General features: G+C 38.0%; 1 protein-coding gene across 3 annotated transcripts; it reads right to left on the reverse strand.

Annotated features, from left to right (window-relative positions):
• Window positions 1-603: 603 nt before the first annotated feature.
• Window positions 604-12,653, reverse strand: LOC136813662 (uncharacterized). Of its 3 annotated transcripts, none has more exons than XM_067070162.1 (3): window positions 12,182-12,653; window positions 924-8,690; window positions 604-722 (listed from the first exon to the last, which is right to left on the reverse strand). In XM_067070162.1, the coding sequence occupies exon 2, from the start codon at window positions 8,658-8,660 to the stop codon at window positions 1,869-1,871; it is 6,792 nt and encodes a 2,263-aa protein (XP_066926263.1). In that variant the 5' UTR covers window positions 8,661-8,690; window positions 12,182-12,653; the 3' UTR covers window positions 604-722; window positions 924-1,868. The 3 variants fall into 3 exon arrangements, 2 of the variants coding, with proteins under 2 accessions (XP_066926263.1, XP_066926264.1); XR_010847524.1 differs by having other exon boundaries at window positions 643-722; window positions 924-1,221; window positions 12,182-12,642; XM_067070163.1 differs by lacking the exon at window positions 12,182-12,653 and having other exon boundaries at window positions 643-722; window positions 924-1,012; window positions 1,185-9,945.
• Window positions 12,654-18,557: the final 5,904 nt, after the last annotated feature.

Genomic DNA, 18,557 nt, shown 5'->3' on the forward strand with positions numbered 1-18,557 from the left:
CGAACCGTTATATTCCCATGGAAAAGTACTTCAATTTGATGATCTTCTGATGAATGTGTTCTACTAGTTTTTTAGAACCTTTTAGGCCGAAAATTCAGGTCCGGCACCACTATAAATTCTAAATTCATGGCAAAAAACCAAGTGTCAAAAAAGTGGCAAAGTTTCCCAGGTCTTGGGCCGCCAAATCAGGACCTGGACCCCTTACGGAAAAAAAATTTGCTGGCCGGGACCTCCGAAAACAGATCCTTAGAGTAATCAATTTCCTAATGTTGAGTGATTTTTTGGCTCCTAGGAGACCTACTCTGTACCAGAGTGTATCTCACGATTATCGTAGCGAAGTACATGAATTTTGAAATTAGCCGTAGAATCGGGTTTGTGTACAGACAATAGGAGACCGAGAAAAGAGGATAACCTCGGACAAATTAACAAGCTAAAAAAACTTGATGAGGAAATTAGTCCAGACGTGGATACTTTGCTCTTACTTTTCTATAATCTATCGAATATTCTTGCTGTAGAATAAATATTTTTTCTTGGGAAAATAATTGGAAATGACTTCAACCGAGTGTTTAATGGATTTTTCAATAAAAGATGAAAGACATATGTCATATTAAAGTATAAATCTCTTAAAGAAGAAGGATATTGTACATTTGTTAGAATATACTATATATTTTAAAATATCATTCGTTTTCCTTCTGGTCTTGTAGAGAATAGTCGATTGGGACCTGCAAGTAAAAACAGGAAAGGTAAAAAGTAAATATCGCACATAATTAATTTTAGCAAGTAATCAGATTTTGCTTAAAATACACTTTAAAGTTTTGACGAAAATTTACAGGAACTGTTACAAGTTATTCTTGGAAGAATCGCAAAAAAGATTTTTCAAACGCTGATAAGTAAAAATAAATCCGATTTACTATAAGTAATACCTGTTGTCTCGTGACGGGTGTATGTAGATAATGAAAATAAATAGGTAGAAAATAGGTAATGAAGTTCGGTATCCATCGTCAAGATTGATCTGCAGAAGTAAAATTAAGATATAAAGTAGATAGCATTGGGTTTTAACCATTTACAAATCACATTTTGGAAAGTCCCACATAAGCAATAATAGTCATTAGAAATACTCAACTTGCTAATAGATTAAAGCACTCGAAAACGATATAGCTAATTAATAAAGTTGAATTTCAAACTTTTGTGATTAGTTGATCTCCAGATGCATTCATCAATCTATGAACGAAAAAAAAAAAGAAGTTAAAAAGACATCAAAAGAATCAGTGTCAATCTTTTTTATTCAAAATGAGTTTGAAACCAACACGAGTCATCGTGGCTGACCTCCCTACACCCCTAATAGTCAGCCCATAACCACACCTTAGTACGATGACTCGTAAGGCAACCATTCAAAATTTACAATAAGACATGGATTGCGAAGATTTACTTCATCAATACTAAGAGTTCCATCTACAGTCCTGCAAGAGGAATCTTTATTCCAGCGATAAGATAAGCTTGTAGTGCAGACAACAGTTGAGGAACTGTGTCAAAATTGGGCGCCGTGTACTAATATTCCACTATTATGGCACAAAGCTCGTCTTGGTAACAACACAATGTAATGGTCAGTGTGTGTCATGGGATGGGCGCCGGGAGTCAGGTCCCTATTCGTCATGATGGCTGGAAAGTGATTCCAACTCGCTCATGCTTTTTTAAGTTGGAAATGAAATTCTATGCTCCTAGAGAGAAGTTCTTCAGGACATTATTATATATGATGATGACAATTCTGGAGTAACAAATAAGAGCTGTAAATTCATGTCATGTAAATTTTGAATGGGGACACGATTGTTTCGATTTTGTGTCCTATTCTTACCTATCCGATGGAAAACTTATTGACGATGAGTTGATTTGCAAAGCAAACATGGACAGCTATCATTATTCCTTCTACAATCAGTGGAAATGATTCCATCATTACAAACAGAGTCAAATCGATTCAACAAGTTTATATAAGAATCGATGTCTTCCATGTAGTGAGAATATTGTGCGATGGTTTCGTCGGACATTGTATTCAATCTCTCTTCTTCTTCTCTTCTTCCTGGCATGGCAGGATGGGTATTTATGTATAGCAGACGGTCTTGGGGAATTTCTTCCACCAAGCACCATCTGCTATCAGTCTCTACCCTGCTGAGAGCAGTGTATGTCGTTCCAAGTGATAGGGCCTCCATGAAATTCTTTTGTTGAAGTTTTACTCTCATATGAGTTGCCGGTTTACCCTCCCCAATAGTCATTCCTTGACTTTTAGCTATAGGAATACTATAAGCAGCAATCAATGGAAGACCGGTTCGAGTGCAGGAGCTGTGAGCATCACATAGTGTCTTCAATGGAACGATTGGGACCCATTTTGGATGATCATCTAACCAAGCAGGTCCTTTATAACCTTCAAAGTTAACAATAACTGCATCAGGTGTTGAAGGTGGTCGGTGTCCTTCAGCATACAAAATCGCGATAACGGTACCAATCGCACCATTGTTTAAACCGAAGGTAGTTAAGGGACCTTGGTTCTTTGTAAGCATGACTGGACAACCAACAGCGAGGTATGATATGCCAGGTATTTGACCCATTTGTTTTTGGCCAGTTGTTTTATGGCATGTACCTCTTCCTTCTGTGCAAGGAATTGTGGCAATTGGGACACCCAATTCGGTAAGCTTCTCTCGGTTCTCGTCAAACACTTCTTGCCATGTTTCATTCAGGGTAATGACGCGTCCATTTTGGAAATAAGCTTTTTGTTCTTCTGTCATATTCTTTTCATACTTTGCGTTGATATCCAGCCAATCTTGTTGAGTAATGTTACCGGATCGAATTCGCATTAATCTTTCAAGAAGAGTCTTTTGATCAGGCTTTTGCCGCATTGTTTGGGTTAGAACAACGCATTGAGTGAAATTTTTATATATTCCATGGCCTTTCAAATTTTCTGGTGTAACGTTCTTTGACGGATGGATATGTAGGTCTTTTCCTTCTATCGGACCAAGTTGTCCAAGATCTCCAAAGAAATTGACAACTGGAATATTTCCAAAATCATGATTGAAATCTTCAGTCGCCTCCATAAATCTCTGGTTACACCACGCCAGCAACCTCGGAGAGTACATGGAACGTTCATCCATATTAAGGGCGTACAAACCATGGCTTTTAGTTTCTTTGTTGAAATTAATCACTGTTTGTAACTTCTTCAACTTCTTGCTGTTCATAGTGTGATCAATCATATTGACAGTGCTTCTTTCATTACGCGTCATGAAAGGAATAGGAGTGGTGCTGTGAAGAGTTCTTCCATCTGGGATCAAGGTAGATGCTGCACCAGTTGGAGCAATATTGAGGGCTGATCCATTTCGTCTGAATAAACGCCGAGCAATATAGGTAATAGCGTTTATTGTGAAACTTTTGCCTGTACCACCAAATCCTTGAACAAGGAGGCGTAACGGTTCTGTTTCTTCTTCACCGATGGCAACATCTAGCAGCTTTTCTAGGTTGATTGCGATAATAAGCCTTTGCTTAGGATTCGCCCATAAAAGATTGACATCTGGAAGGTCGTGGTTGTTAAGATGAGTGTTGATCATGTCTTCTGCCTCATCGTATTGGTCTTTTAACCATGTTTTGGTATTAGCTGGCCATTCGTTGGAACCGAAACATTCTTTGCCATACAGGTTCCAATCAAAGCCTGGTCCACCATCAAAGAGGTTTGCGTCACCAATAATGGCATCGAAATTTACATTATTGTTCAGTCTGATATCTCTCAACAATGCTTCTCCAAGTCGCAGGTCGTTATACACGGAATCTTGAGATGACTGTTGGGAGTCTTGGGAAAGCTGTATAGATGGTGGTTGACTAAGCTGCACATCCCGATTTTCTTGAATTTCATCTTGATTGACATTCCTATTTCTTCGCCTATCCCTTTCTACTTTCTTGTCATAATTTTGTTTTGATAAAGCTACGATTTCTTTTAAGAATTCTGGGCAGTCAGGACTGTCGTTGAGGAAATCAGCGAACGCATCAGAAAATTGTTCTTCTTCATCTTTCAGATCATCTGGTGTTCGCCACGTGCCTTTAGAGTGGATCATTAACTGACCTTTACAAAATTTTTCAGACAGTGGCCAAATTGGTTTGACATCTGTTCCAGTAAACAATGGAACATGGTCACGTCCACATGGAGGTTTACATCTGCATATTTTGGTATTGTCATAAAGAGTCCGATCAGGATCTTCTTGTCGTCGTGATTCACCCAGAAATTGGTCTAAGGGTGTTTCATTAGTAGCATTTTCGTCATTTTTCGGTCCTTTAGAGTTGAGTTGACGATAGCCACTCAGGCCAACTCGTTGAATCTTGTTTGTTGAATGATAGAGTTGACCACCAGCGTTGATAAAGTCTGCTGCTGCAGACGGGACATCCACTATGCCAACAATCTGCATTAAGAGTCGATGGGTAACATTCTTCACAGTTGTGCCAATTTCTGCAGAATCCAACAACTCTCGATAAATGGTGACAAAATCCTCTGTGCTGCACGCTCCTTTGCAGCAATAGGAACAAATGTACTTGACCAAATTCAACAGATCCTGATCGATCAATGCCTGGCAGTCACAATTGGCCTGCCAGGAGATGAGCAAAGTTTTAATGTGATTCAGCATTCGAGGGTGATCACGAGGTCCTTCATATCTTGGATGACCACCAGAAACGATGCGAGGTTCAAAGGGATGCAGTTCTTTACCAGGTGTTTTCTTTGTTATTGGATCTTCTTTACCAAAATGGGAACGACAATAACGTGTTTTAGATTCCTTCTTCTTCTTTTTCAAACAATATCCATTGCAAGAGTGCAGTGCGACCATGTTGGCAAGATCTATGTGGAACTCATTCAAATCATCTTCGTTGGTACATGTTTCGAGAGCAGGTACTGCTAAAGGATCATAGTCAGGGGGGTCTCTTGTTCCTTCTGGAGGCGCCCATCCTTCTTTATTAGGATTCCATTCAAGATCTTCATTTTCTGTTAAAACCTCTGAGCCACCAGCAGGATGCAAACTCGTGAACATTGGTGAGAATACCCCATCAGAATTCTTAGATACAGTTTGAAGCCATTCATGTAATTCTCTTGCTCTTTGTTCTTCTCCACAATCAAGACTCTCTTCTACCTCTTTGGCATGTTTTTCAGAAAAGATAACACCATGAGAATGGATTTGACCACGTCCTTTGGCAAACTCGAATCTGAACCAAAAGGAGTTTGTTTGAAGAAGTTTAGAGATTACAGTATTGTAATAATTGATGGTCCTGGCACTGAAGTAGCTTGTTACAATGTGCTGGTTTTCGAGCACTGTCTGTCTGAAGAACCTTGAATCAGTTGAAAGCCGATCATAATAGTCTTGCTGATTAATGCCGCATGATTGGGCCTTATACCTGGACAGTATTAAGGCTAGAGACGTCCAATGGAACTCCGCCATGGAGTTCGTATGGAAGTATGCGGGTAAATCACCAAACTCCTTTCTGCGATAGTGCATAAATGCTTCAAGCTCTTTTTTTCTTTCGACCCAGTAAGGGTGGGTATTGACAAGATTACCACCCATCTTTATGATCTTGAGTGGGACACTCTGATCATTGTTTTCATTCAGATTTGTTCTGAGTTCGTCAATTGTCAGATGTGCATCATTCAACTGCTGGGCGACCAAAAAGCTTCCATGGTCAAGTGCCTGTTGCCGCAATTTCAGGTTATGGAGAAGAAATTTCAGAAATGGATGCTTTGGAACACGATCTTCCCCAACAAAATAAATATGTTGTATCCATTCGTCGAGATGTACAGTTACCAACTTCTTGCAGGTGATGTCACAACTTCCATTGACAAAGATGTCAGGAGCAACCATGGTAAAAAAACCAGGCGTTTTCAATTCCTTTATGGGAACTTCTCGAGTTCGATCCCAATCAGCGGATGCAACACCGCCTTGATGTAGAATTTCTTCAGATCCAGTCATTTTTTGTATGATCATCTTGAGCTCCTTATCAGCATCCTGTGGATCGACAGGACAGGTGATGCCTGACCCAGTAACACTGTCATCTCCCTCGTTGAATGGAATGAAAAATTGATTGGGAGCAGGTCCTTTTTCATCTTCTGTCATGTCCTCCTGTGTTTCAACAACTTTTAGTCCTGGCAGCTGAGCGGCCTCGTCTGGAAGTTGATTTATTCTATCTTGATGGATGACTGTGTCAGCATAATATGAATTGGGGAAGTATTGAAAGTATCTTCCATTCAGCTGAACACCCATACAGTTTGGCCCATCATATTTTTGGGTCTCAGGCTGTTCATCTTCATAGCCTCCATTTGGATATCCAAAGCAAAGTCCATCCAGTGCTTGCTCAACTTTATGTCTCCTAACACCATATTGCTTACTGGTGATGTTTTGATTTTTCCTTTTCAAAATGATTACACCAATCTCCTCTGGCAGCAATGGTAGGTGTTTAGCTATCGACATCTTGTTAGGGATGCTGACACTGTGACCTTTACTTGAGAGCATACCATAACGAAGTAGATGAATATTAGTACATACAGTGATTTTAGCAATCATCAATCTCTCAACCATGGTAAGGTGTTGAAGAAAAGGTGGCGTGGGAAGAAAATGCATTCCATTGTGACGGATCCTGTCTGAAGATGGCCCCAAATCTTTATCATCAGTTGTAAGGTGTCCAGAAAACTTTGCAGGTTTCTTCAGGGATGCTTGTTTTTCCTTACCCTTGTTGGAGCTATTGTTCCTCTTGTTTATTCTGTTTGACTCAGAGGTTCTTTTTGTTCGATCCTTTCGACATCGATCACAAATGCCAGCTTTGTTAACCTTCCAGACCTTTATTTTGACACGTGCTTGAGCATTGTTATAGGATGGGTTGTATACTGGACGTGTTTCTCTGCATACTACACATGTCGCCACGCCATGATTATTTTCACCCTCCAAAAAGTCAATAACTGATTGACCAACCTCAGGATTTGGGTGAAGAGAGTCAAACACATGGCCATCGGGCTGGACAGCATCGTTACCAGGTACAGGATTAATATCCACATCCATTGGAATAGGTGGGTTTTGATCCTCTATGATTGGGATATCTGGCTGTAAAGGATCCTCTTGTGAATTTTCAATAGGGACGTCAATATTGTCAGCAACATTGTCTTTTCGGCATTGTTGCAAATTGTTGAAGTCAGCTAAATCATCTTGCTTCTGCTGCTTTATTTTTCTTCTTTGATATTTGATTTTATTCTTTATCTTTTTTGTGCGTGATTTGGTTTGTTCGTCTGTTTCATTATTAGCAGGTTGAACATAGGGAACATTATTGTCTTGACATTGTTGAAGGAGTTTTTTTTCAGCCAATCGAGACTTTGAATGTGAAATATGGTGATGTTTGTAACGTCTTTGTTTACTATCAGACCCACTACTGTGTTTACCACGCGCAGATATACTAAAGTCCATTTCCATTTCATCACAATCATCAAAAAAGAAGATTGGTTGAAGACAGTTGCGTCCCTCAAAATGCAATATTGTGTCATTTGTTGGTACTAATGACTGAAAATGGTCGTTGTTGGAAGATGCCAAAAACATCTCTATGCCAGAAGAAGCTGCAGGGTTCAAATCAAAATACGGTCTATCTTGTGTGCTTGTTTCACAGGTGATGCAGATATTTACATCCAAATAATAGGCAGTTGCAAGACAGAGAATGTACTCAGCATAAACTGCATTCTTTTCTTGATTTGCCAAAAATATTTCCCATTGATCACCCCCCAGATTAATTTGGTTTTGCATAATGACGTTTTGTAATCCGAAATTCTGGACTATATGATAAAAGTCTGTATCAGGCTGCATGTCTTTAAGAAATTTGACAACTGCTTTTCTTAACTCTCCAATGTCTGTGTATCTTCGATCTTCAGGGAGTCCTTCATAAACAGCACCTCGGTGTATTTGCTCTACGATGGCATGGAAAAAACAGTTACCATCTCCAGGGGTTGGACTGTGATGGGAGACATCAAGACCAATGAAGCGTGCTTGGGCAACCATATAATATGCTCTCTTTGCAATTCGTTCTTTTGGAGAAGGCACCCTTGTCATTTTAGAATTACTTGTTTGAAGGGAGTTTTCAACATCAAATGGTAAAACACTTTCTTCTGTTGAAGGTACGAGGGACTGAAATAGATTATAATCTGATGATGACAAAAACATCTGAATGCCAGAAGAAGCCCCAGGGTGCAATTCAAAATATGGAATGTTTTGAGTGCTTGATTGACTAGTGATCAAAATGTTGACATCTAAAAAAAAGGCAGCTGCAACACGAATAAGGAAATCAGCCTTGGTTTCGTTCTTCTCTTGATTAGCCAAATACATCTCCCATTGAGGGCCAGAGAAACGATTTTGATTTTGTTCACAATAATATTGGTAAAACGCCGTCTCAGGTGTCAGGTCTCTCAGGAATTCAATGACTGCTATTCTTAATTTTCCAATGTCTTCAAATCGTTTTTCCTTTGGAAGTGTGAAATAAACATTGGGCCGATGAATTTGCTCAAGAATAGCATGATAAAAGCAGTTACCATCAGTAGGTGTAGGGCGATGTAGCACCATGTCCAGTCCAATACTACAGGCTCGAGCTACCAAAAAGTTTGCTTGTTCAGTCATATTAGATATTTGTGTCACTTTGATGATAACCTAGAAAATGTAAGAAAATAGATTATAAAACATTCATCACTATGAAAGGAAAATAGAGGCTGATGTATGGGAAAATTTTGGAAAATCTTCCCATAGTGGCTATTTGTTGCAGTAATGTAACAATAAGTTCTTTGAGAAAACACTTTTTAGTCAATTAATAGTCTAATTACCTTTAAGTTAATATTAATATAACATATGCATTGCTAATCAGTTACTTTTTTGAAGCAGGCTACACGGCTTTTTGCACAATGCAATTGCGTTTTTTTGCATGACAACAAGCCTAAACTGCCCAGAATTTGCCCGTTGTTAGGAAAATTCATTGTGATGTCAGTTTTTTCTAAGGAAAATGAACACTGCGTTGACACCATTTGTCTAAATTTAGATTTTTTTATGTCAGAAATTAAAATATCAACACAATCGCAAGTGTATAAAAAGTATATAATTATAATAATCACGCAGTTTGAGAAAATACTAAATACTTATGTGTCTGTGTAATCTTTAAGCTTACTTGGGTGCTTACTATTGAAATTTGAACGATTTCGGTACAGCGGCAATAAAATATCAGTATCGGTATCGGTATGGGGTACAGCATCTCCATAGGAAAACGTAAACGCAAAACTTTAAAAAAAATTCTCTTAGAAGTCCCAGCAATATATTACAGATACAAATAACTACAAAAATGATTTAAAAAAAAGAGAAACCCAAAAGTATCAAAACAATCGCAAGTCAAGTGTATAAAATAATCACGCAGTTTGAGGAAAAAACTAAATACTTATCTGTCTGTGTAACCTTTAAGCTTACTTGGTTGCTTATTTACTTGGGTACTTACTATTGAAATTTGAACGATTTCGGTACAGCGGCAATTGGATATCGGTATCGGTATCGGTATGGGGTACAGCATCTCCATAGGAAAACGTAAACGCAAAACTTTAAAAAAAATTCTCTTAGAAGTCCCAGCAATATATTACAGATACAAATAACTACAAAAATGATTTAAAAAAAAAGAGAAACCCAAAAGTATCAAAACAATCGCAAGTCAAGTGTATAAAATAATCACGCAGTTTGAGAAAAAAACTAAATACTTATCTGTGTCTGTGTAACCTTTAAAAGCTTACTTGGTTGCTTATTTACTTGGGTGCTTACTATTGAAATTTGAACGATTTCGGTACAGCGGCAATTGGATATCGGTATCGGTATGGGGTACAGCATCTCCATAGGAAAACGTAAACGCAAAACTTAAAAAAAATTCTCTTCGAAGTTCCCATATATTACAGATACAAAAAACTGCAAAAATGATTAAAAAAAAAAGCGAAACCCAAAAGTATCAACACAATCGCAAGTCAAGTGTATAAAATAATGATGCAGTTTGAGAAAAAACTAAATACTTATCGTGTCTGTGTAACCTTTAAAAGCTTACTTGGTTGCTTATTTACTTGGGTGCTTACTATTGAAATTTGAACGATTTCGGTACAGCGGCAATTGGATATCGGTATCGGTATCGGTATGGGGTACAGCATCTCCATAGGAAAACGTAAACGCAAAACTTTAAAAAAAATTCTCTTAGAAGTCCCAGCAATATATTACAGATACAAATAACTACAAAAATGATTTAAAAAAAAAGAGAAACCCAAAAGTATCAAAACAATCGCAAGTCAAGTGTATAAAATAATGACGCAGTTTGAGAAAAAAACTAAATACTTATCTGTCTGTGTAACCTTTAAGCTTACTTGGTTGCTTATTTACTTGGGTGCTTACTATTGAAATTTGAACGATTTCGGTACAGCGGCAATTGGATATCGGTATCGGTATCGGTATGGGGTACAGCATCTCCATAGGAAAGCGTAAACGCAAAACTTAAAAAAAAATTCTCTTCGAAGTTCCCATATATTACAGATACAAAAAACTGCAAAAATGATTAAAAAAAAAAGCGTAACCCAAAAGTATCAACACAATCGCAAGTCAAGTGTATAAAATAATGATGCAGTTTGAGAAAAAACTAAATACTTATCGTGTCTGTGTAACCTTTAAAAGCTTACTTGGTTGCTTATTTACTTGGGTGCTTACTATTGAAATTTGAACGATTTCGGTACAGCGGCAATTGGATATCGGTATCGGTATGGGGTACAGCATCTCCATAGGAAAACGTAAACGCAAAACTTTAAAAAAAATTCTCTTCGAAGTTCCCATATATTACAGATACAAAAAACTGCAAAAATGATTAAAAAAAAAAGCGAAACCCAAAAGTATCAACACAATCGCAAGTCAAGTGTATAAAATATTGATGCAGTTTGAGAAAAAACTAAATACTTATCGTGTCTGTGTAACCTTTAAAAGCTTACTTGGTTGCTTATTTACTTGGGTGCTTACTATTGAAATTTGAACGATTTCGGTACAGCGGCAATTGGATATCGGTATCAGTATCGGTATGGGGTACAGCATCTCCATAGGAAAACGTAAACGCAAAACTTTAAAAAAAATTCTCTTAGAAGTCCCAGCAATATATTACAGATACAAATAACTACAAAAATGATTTAAAAAAAAGAGAAACCCAAAAGTATCAAAACAATCGCAAGTCAAGTGTATAAAATAATCACGCAGTTTGAGAAAAAACTAAATACTTATCTGTCTGTGTAACCTTTAAGCTTACTTGGTTGCTTATTTACTTGGGTACTTACTATTGAAATTTGAACGATTTCGGTACAGCGGCAATTGGATATCGGTATCAGTATCGGTATGGGGTACAGCATCTCCATAGGAAAAAGTAAACGCAAAACTTTAAAAAAAATTCTCTTAGAAGTCCCAGCAATATATTACAGATACAAATAACTACAAAAATGATTTAAAAAAAAAGAGAAACCCAAAAGTATCAAAACAATCGCAAGTCAAGTGTATAAAATAATCACGCAGTTTGAGAAAAAACTAAATACTTATCTGTCTGTGTAACCTTTAAGCTTACTTGGTTGCTTATTTACTTGGGTACTTACTATTGAAATTTGAACGATTTCGGTACAGCGGCAATTGGATATCGGTATCGGTATCGGTATGGGGTACAGCATATCCATAGTAAAACGTAAACGCAAAACTTTAAAAAAAATTCTCTTAGAAGTCCCAGCAATATATTACAGATACAAAAAACTGCAAAAATGATTAAAAAAAAAAGCGAAACCCAAAAGTATCAACACAATCGCAAGTCAAGTGTATAAAATATTGATGCAGTTTGAGAAAAAACTAAATACTTATCGTGTCTGTGTAACCTTTAAAAGCTTACTTGGTTGCTTATTTACTTGGGTGCTTACTATTGAAATTTGAACGATTTCGGTACAGCGGCAATTGGATATCGGTATCGGTATGGGGTACAACATCTCCATAGGAAAACGTAAACGCAAAACTTTAAAACAAATTCTCTTGGAAGTTCCCATATATTACAGATACAAAAAAACTACAAAAATTATTTAAAAAAAAAGCGAAACCCAAAAGTATCAACACAATACCTGTTGACTTGAAAAACTTGAAAAACGAATGAGATTCTGTTTCTTTTGAAATCTTTTCAAATCAGCTTTGGCTTTTAACTTTTCTTTGCTTTCGTTGGGTTGTGGTTGTGACCAGTGTACGAAATGAACAGCTGGTTGCCGACGATACGCTTCAGAAACGGAAAACGTACAACTCTGAACAAACAGATTCACTTGAACCTACGCCTCATCAAAGACGTTCCGCAAATTGAATCAACGTATCACGACAAAAAAGCTAGTGCCTCGCTGTCTCACGCCTAAATGGTATTTGTTTGTTTTTGCGGAGTTGCCAAACAACAGACAGTCGGGTACAGGCGATAATTCTCCATATTGGGACTTAAGACAGTTGCACACGACGACGAAATTCTGAATGGAAACGAGGCTTAAAAAGGGTAAAAATCGATTTTATCACCCCGCATATCAGCTATTTTTCCCGCGCTTTTGCCAAAAGAATCGCACTCGCTCGCTGCGCTCGCTCGTGCGTAATGACACTCAACATTGTAGGGAGGGGGAGGGGAGGGAAATGACAAGAAAAAACCCTAGAATATGTAAAATTCCATTTACTTTTTGCCAGGATTGTAGATACTCGTGGAGTGTTCCTTAATATTTCCAAAACTTTTGACAGAGTTTGGCATGATGGTTTAATTTTCAAACTTAAGTCATATGGTGTTTCTGGCTCCCTTCTTCTATTAATCCAGAATTTTCTTCACGCGAGACGGCAGCGGGTTGTTCTTGATGGTCAAGCTTCTGAATGGACGGAAGTCTTGGCCGGTATACCTCAGGGATCTATTCTCGGACCTCTCTATTTTTTATTTACATTAATGACCTCCCTGAAGAAATCATTTCCATGATCAAAATGTTTGCTGATGATCCATTCTTGTTTTCGCTTATCCTAGACCATATTCGCTGGTCTCAAGAACTGAACAGTGACAGGCAGAAGATAAGTGAGTGGGCTCATCAATGGAAAATGTCCTTAAACCCTGATCCTTCTAAACAGGCAGTTGAAGTGTACCTTACCCGGAGGTTTAATCCAGCTGACCCCCCAGAAATTACTTTCAATAATGCAGCCATCGCAGTTCAGGATCATCAAAAACATCTTGGTCTCATACTTGATCAAAAGCTGGCTGATAAAAAAAGCTAATCAAGGTATTGGTCTTATTCGCAGACTTCGTAAATTTCTACCCAGGGATTCTCTTGTCACTATATACATAACCTATGTTAGACCACACCTAGATTATGGAGATATCGTATATGATCGTCCTGGTAATTCTACATTTTCTGAAAAACTCGAGTCTGTTCAATATGATGCTTGTCTTGCAATTACTGGATACTTCAGAGGAACATCCAGAGAAAAAATTTACCTTGAGTTAGGCTTTGAAAGCCTGGCAGACAGGCGATTAATTAGAAGACTCGTATTTTTTTTACAAAATAATAAAAGGCTTTGCTCCTGCTTATGTTACCAATATTCTTCCTCCCCAGAGAGGAGAGGAAGAGCGCAATGCAGGGCGAAGGATAAAACCACTATTCGAGGTACCTTTCTGTAGAACTGAGCGTTATCGTGCCTCTTTCTTTCCCTTTTGCATAAATGAATGGAGTAACCTCGGAGATCATATACGAAATCTTCCCACTATTAAGTCTTTCAAGCAAGCTATTCTCCGATGTTGTTATTGTTCTCCTTAACCGATTAAGGGTTGGTTTCAGTTTCGTGAGCATAAGTTCAGACATAATTTTGCAGACACATTTGACCCCTTCTGCAACTGTCGACAAAATTCAGTAGAAACAACACAGCATTTTCGGACGCATTGCTCTGATTACTATAACGACAGACTTTTGATGTTCGACAGCCTTCTTAAACTTGACACAACCTTGTTTCCATTTAATCCCAAAACATTGTGTAGAATACTCCTTTATGGCGACCCCAATTTTACCAATTATTACCCAATTTTTATGATTTTGTCCAAAATCATGATATATTGGGCATAAAGATAAAATCTATCTGTGATACAAGTCGTTTTGGGGGACCGTGATTTTAGTCTTTTACTCTAACTGCTCTCCTATCTCTTTTTGTTTTTGGTCAGCTTAAGCTGAGCATTCAAATAGGTAAAATTTTCTTCCATCATCATCATAAGACGGCAAAAAAAAAATCCGATTTCCCGATCTCACTTTGATTTCTAAGGTTTCTTCCGATCGGGTTAACTTTTTGGGTACTTTTAGCGTGTGTTGTTTTTACAGATCATAATGTGGTGTTTCAAGATGGCGGCTTAAGCGATAAGTCGATAAAGTGTTGTTCCAAAGTAGGTATTTCCACTGTGAATCTGTTGCAAACTTCAATTTCTGTCATTTATTTTTTTAACTTGGCAAAACAAACACATGATTTTCATCAAGGGATTCTTTTTCTACATCTTGTGAAGGTTTAAATCCGTTTGCTCAAGTTTTTGTTTATGTTGAATTTCCTGATACTTTTTATTGTTGCTTTTTATTACAGTAGATTTTGCAATAAAAACATATTTTTCTTGTTTGACTCCAGAGGGGCATTGATGGTGTTATAATGTTATTGGAATTTGATAAAGTATACAAAAATTCATACAGCTACTGTCTAAATTTGATAAAAACTGGATGCACTCGTGTTTTTTTGGACTTGGACGTGTTTGGCTTCAGACGACCCTGCCGATACACCAGACATTCCGGCGTTATTTTTTGTCTGGTGTATTCTTCATTAAATTTTCAAAAGGGCACACCGGACTACACCGGACTGTCTAGTACCGTAAATTGCTCCAACTTGGGACGAGTGTACGCAACATGGGACTTGTTGATATCTGGCCTGTATTTTCACTTACTGTTAAAGTGTCTGATATATGTTTTTGTATATCAGGGTTTAGATGCAATTGGTTTGTTTTGGTCCTAATCCGGACTCTTGATTTAGCCTCACTTTCATGCCCCTTTTAAGGCCTCAGATTTTCCACATGGGCCTTTTTCAGTTCTTCAGTTCTTCAGTGCAGACTGCTGTTTTTTGCTGTTTTTACATTTATCTCCTGTTATACTGTTTATCCGTCAAAATGCTTGCTGAAAGACTATTCTTTACAATTCTCATGTTCCTGACTACTCCCACCAGTGAAGATAACAACTCTACTGGTACCAGAATGAAGAAATGCCCTGGATACCAAAGAAGTCACGACTTAAATGATTTTGGTCATCCAGGCAAAAACTGCCAAGGTCCACCTCCACCGCCGTCTCCGTCTTCTTCTCCATCACAAAGTCGTCGCTCATCTGCTGAAAAGACAAGGAAAAGCCCCGACTTTCGTTCCTTCTCAACAGAGCAGATAGATCATTACCGCCAACACCTTCAAGACCTCAAAAATCAAGAAACTGAGCTTCTAGAATCAATCAGACGTGATAAGGAAAACCAACTCCGTGAAGAAGAAAACGTTTTAGTTGAGGAAATTAAACGTCAGACTGAAAAACTTCAACGTTTGAAAGACTTTAGAAGTCAACAAAATTCGTCTCGCTCCGCCCCTCCGCCCGATACAGGCAACGGTTCCTCAGGGGAAAACCATACTGCTCAATCCGCCATGTTTAACAATTTTCCTGCCGATTCAATGTCTACTTTGCTTCATCGCCCGCTCCTCTCTTCTCAACAACAACAACAACAAACTTTGAATCCTGGCTCTTCGTTTGGTAATGTCCTTCCTTATTTGAATTCTGGCTCGAGCACTGAACCTTTTTCTTCTCGTCAGTTCACACAGAACGAACTTTTTCTTCGCCCAACACGCACCAATGACGTTACCAGAGGTAAAGCTTTACGTATAGTGGACTTTGTTTCTCGTATTTGACCTGCTGAGGATGAAAAAGTTTTGTCTTATGACAACAATTGTAATCTTGCCTTGATTTTACAGGACTCTAAACCTAAGCTTTCTAGTGTTACAATTGAACAACTTAATATTGCTAATTTGAGAATTTTTTACGAGATTTCTGGGAAGCTTTCCACCCTTGTCCATGTACAGGAGTACCTTTCTTATGCGATTAAGGTCTTAGAGCTGACAACTAAGTACACATGGCAATCCGTGTTGCAATATGACGATGAATTTCGGATTTCGCAAAATACTTATGGGTTCTCGTAGAGTACTGATCATAGCCATCTACATGAGGTTGTTCTTATACCTCGCTGGACTGCAAAGCTACCTCGTGGGCTTGGGCATGGCACTGATATTTCCTCACCCAAGATTGATTTTCTCTCCTCAGGGTGACAGTAAGGTTTCTGGTCCTCCCACAATGACACATCTCTCGTCCGGCTCTGAGATTTTTCGGATGTTTAATTCAAGAAAAGGTTGTCAGAAGTCACCCTGTAGGTTCACTCGTGCCTTTAACCGCAAGGTTGGCTCTCAGGCTTGTGGAAAATCACATCAGAGTTTTCTGCATCCTGTGAATGAGGGTGGCTCTCAATGACTCTTTTCTTCTGAACCTGGTTCTTCTCCGCTTGATTCTGCACTTTGGGACAAAGAACTCCAAAATGATCCGGACCGTCAATTTTTATTTGATGGTGTGGTCAATGGGTTTCAATTGCTCCCAGCAGATGCTTCAATCAGCCCTGCGGAGATGGATAACTACAATTCTGCTATTGACCAGGGTTCTAAAGCGAAAGTTGAAGCCACTATCCTTGGAGAACTTGCGGCTGGAAACTACATTATTGCTACTGAAAAGCCTGTGATAGTCAGCGCACTTGGAGCAGTTCAAAAGCCTGATTCTGAGGATCTCCGTTTGATCCATGACTGTTCAATGCCCCACGGTATGGGCGTTAATTCTTACATCGATATTGAGAAGCAACCTTTCCAGATCCTAGATGACGCCTGCAGGTTGATAGGGAAGGATTTCTTCATCGCTAAGATAGATTTGAGACATGCGTATAGATCTGTCCCAGTCCATCCTTCTAACTGAGATGCTCTCGGGTTGAAGTGGAAATTTAGTGGGGATAGCCATTACACGTATCTAAAAGATACACGTCTCCCTTTTGACGCACACAGTGCCCCTGGTATTTTTCATCGTTTAACTCAGAGTGTCAGACGTATGATGCAGAGAAGAGGCTACCCTTTGATCATAGTGTATCTTGATGATTTCTTGGTCATTGGTAGAACTCAGCATGAATGTCAAGCTGCCTTTGATACTCTTTCCTCCCTTCTGGTTTCCCTAGGTTTTACCATCAGCCCCTCTAAGCTTGTCCCACCATGCACAAGACTGGTATTTCTTGGAGTTGAAATTGACACCACCTCTTTGACTCTCTCGCTCCCAGTCAAGAAGCTAGGTGATCTGAAAGATACACTACTATCTTTTCAGTCCCGAGCTTGTGCATCAAAGAGGCAGCTACAACAGCTTGCTGGCCGTCTTAACTGGGCTTCGAAAAAACTAATTTTGGTCATAACTTTTATAGAATTTATTTTTTTCAAGTGAAATTTTACATCAGCATAAGAATAACCGTGTAGAACAACCCTAGTAGTTTAAAAAACATAAATAAGCTATTTTGGTGGCTGCATGAGTGTTTTTAACCATAAGCACTAAATGTCAGCCATCATATTACTCCTTTGTATTTAAAAAAAATAAATCTGAAACTTCAGTAGTAGATAGATTTTGCTATCTAGTGAATATTAAATGTACATGAATTGTCCAGATATAAAGATGCATTTTGATGGCTGACACTGACCAATTTCTAAGTTTTTAAAATCACGAATATTACTATGAAAACCACCATTTTGGTCAAATTAAAAAAAAAATTAACACAATATCACCCCCTTGACCTAATTTTGAACAAAAGAAAACAAAAATATATAAAATGTACTATTTGGTGGCTTACAAGACCTTTTTTCCAATTTTTAACCGATAATTATAATTATCGATTAATTTTTCTTCAGAATAATTTTTTGGATCAGTTTAGCTAATCAAAAATATGGACTAATCTTCTGGATAATCTTTTGAAAAAATAGAGAAGCTTTGGTGGCTGACAAGATGACAAAGCAATAAACATTGAACAAGACAATAAACTATGAAAATTGTTGTAACTTGAATATGAATGATAACAAAAATAAATGTTGGAACAATTATTAAGTTGAAAGTATAAGAAAGTAAAGTTATTAAAGATGGACATAGTTGTTTGTTTCAACATAGTTGATTATATCCATTAAGTCTGTCTTTTGTAATTCCAATGCCTTTTTGGTTTCTTTGATGTTAACAAATGGATAAATCACACTTTCTTTGAAGAAAAATGCTTAAAAAGAGTAGATGCTTGTTTTTCGTATAGCCTTTCCAAAAAGTGACCTTTGATAAAAGGAACACCTTGTGCTTCATCAAGTTGATCACAATCAATGACTTT

The sequence above is a fragment of the Clytia hemisphaerica genome, unplaced genomic scaffold (genome assembly GCF_902728285.1).
Source record: "Clytia hemisphaerica strain Z4C2 unplaced genomic scaffold, Clytia hemisphaerica genome assembly, whole genome shotgun sequence".
Classification (NCBI taxonomy): Eukaryota; Metazoa; Cnidaria; class Hydrozoa; order Leptothecata; family Clytiidae; genus Clytia; species Clytia hemisphaerica.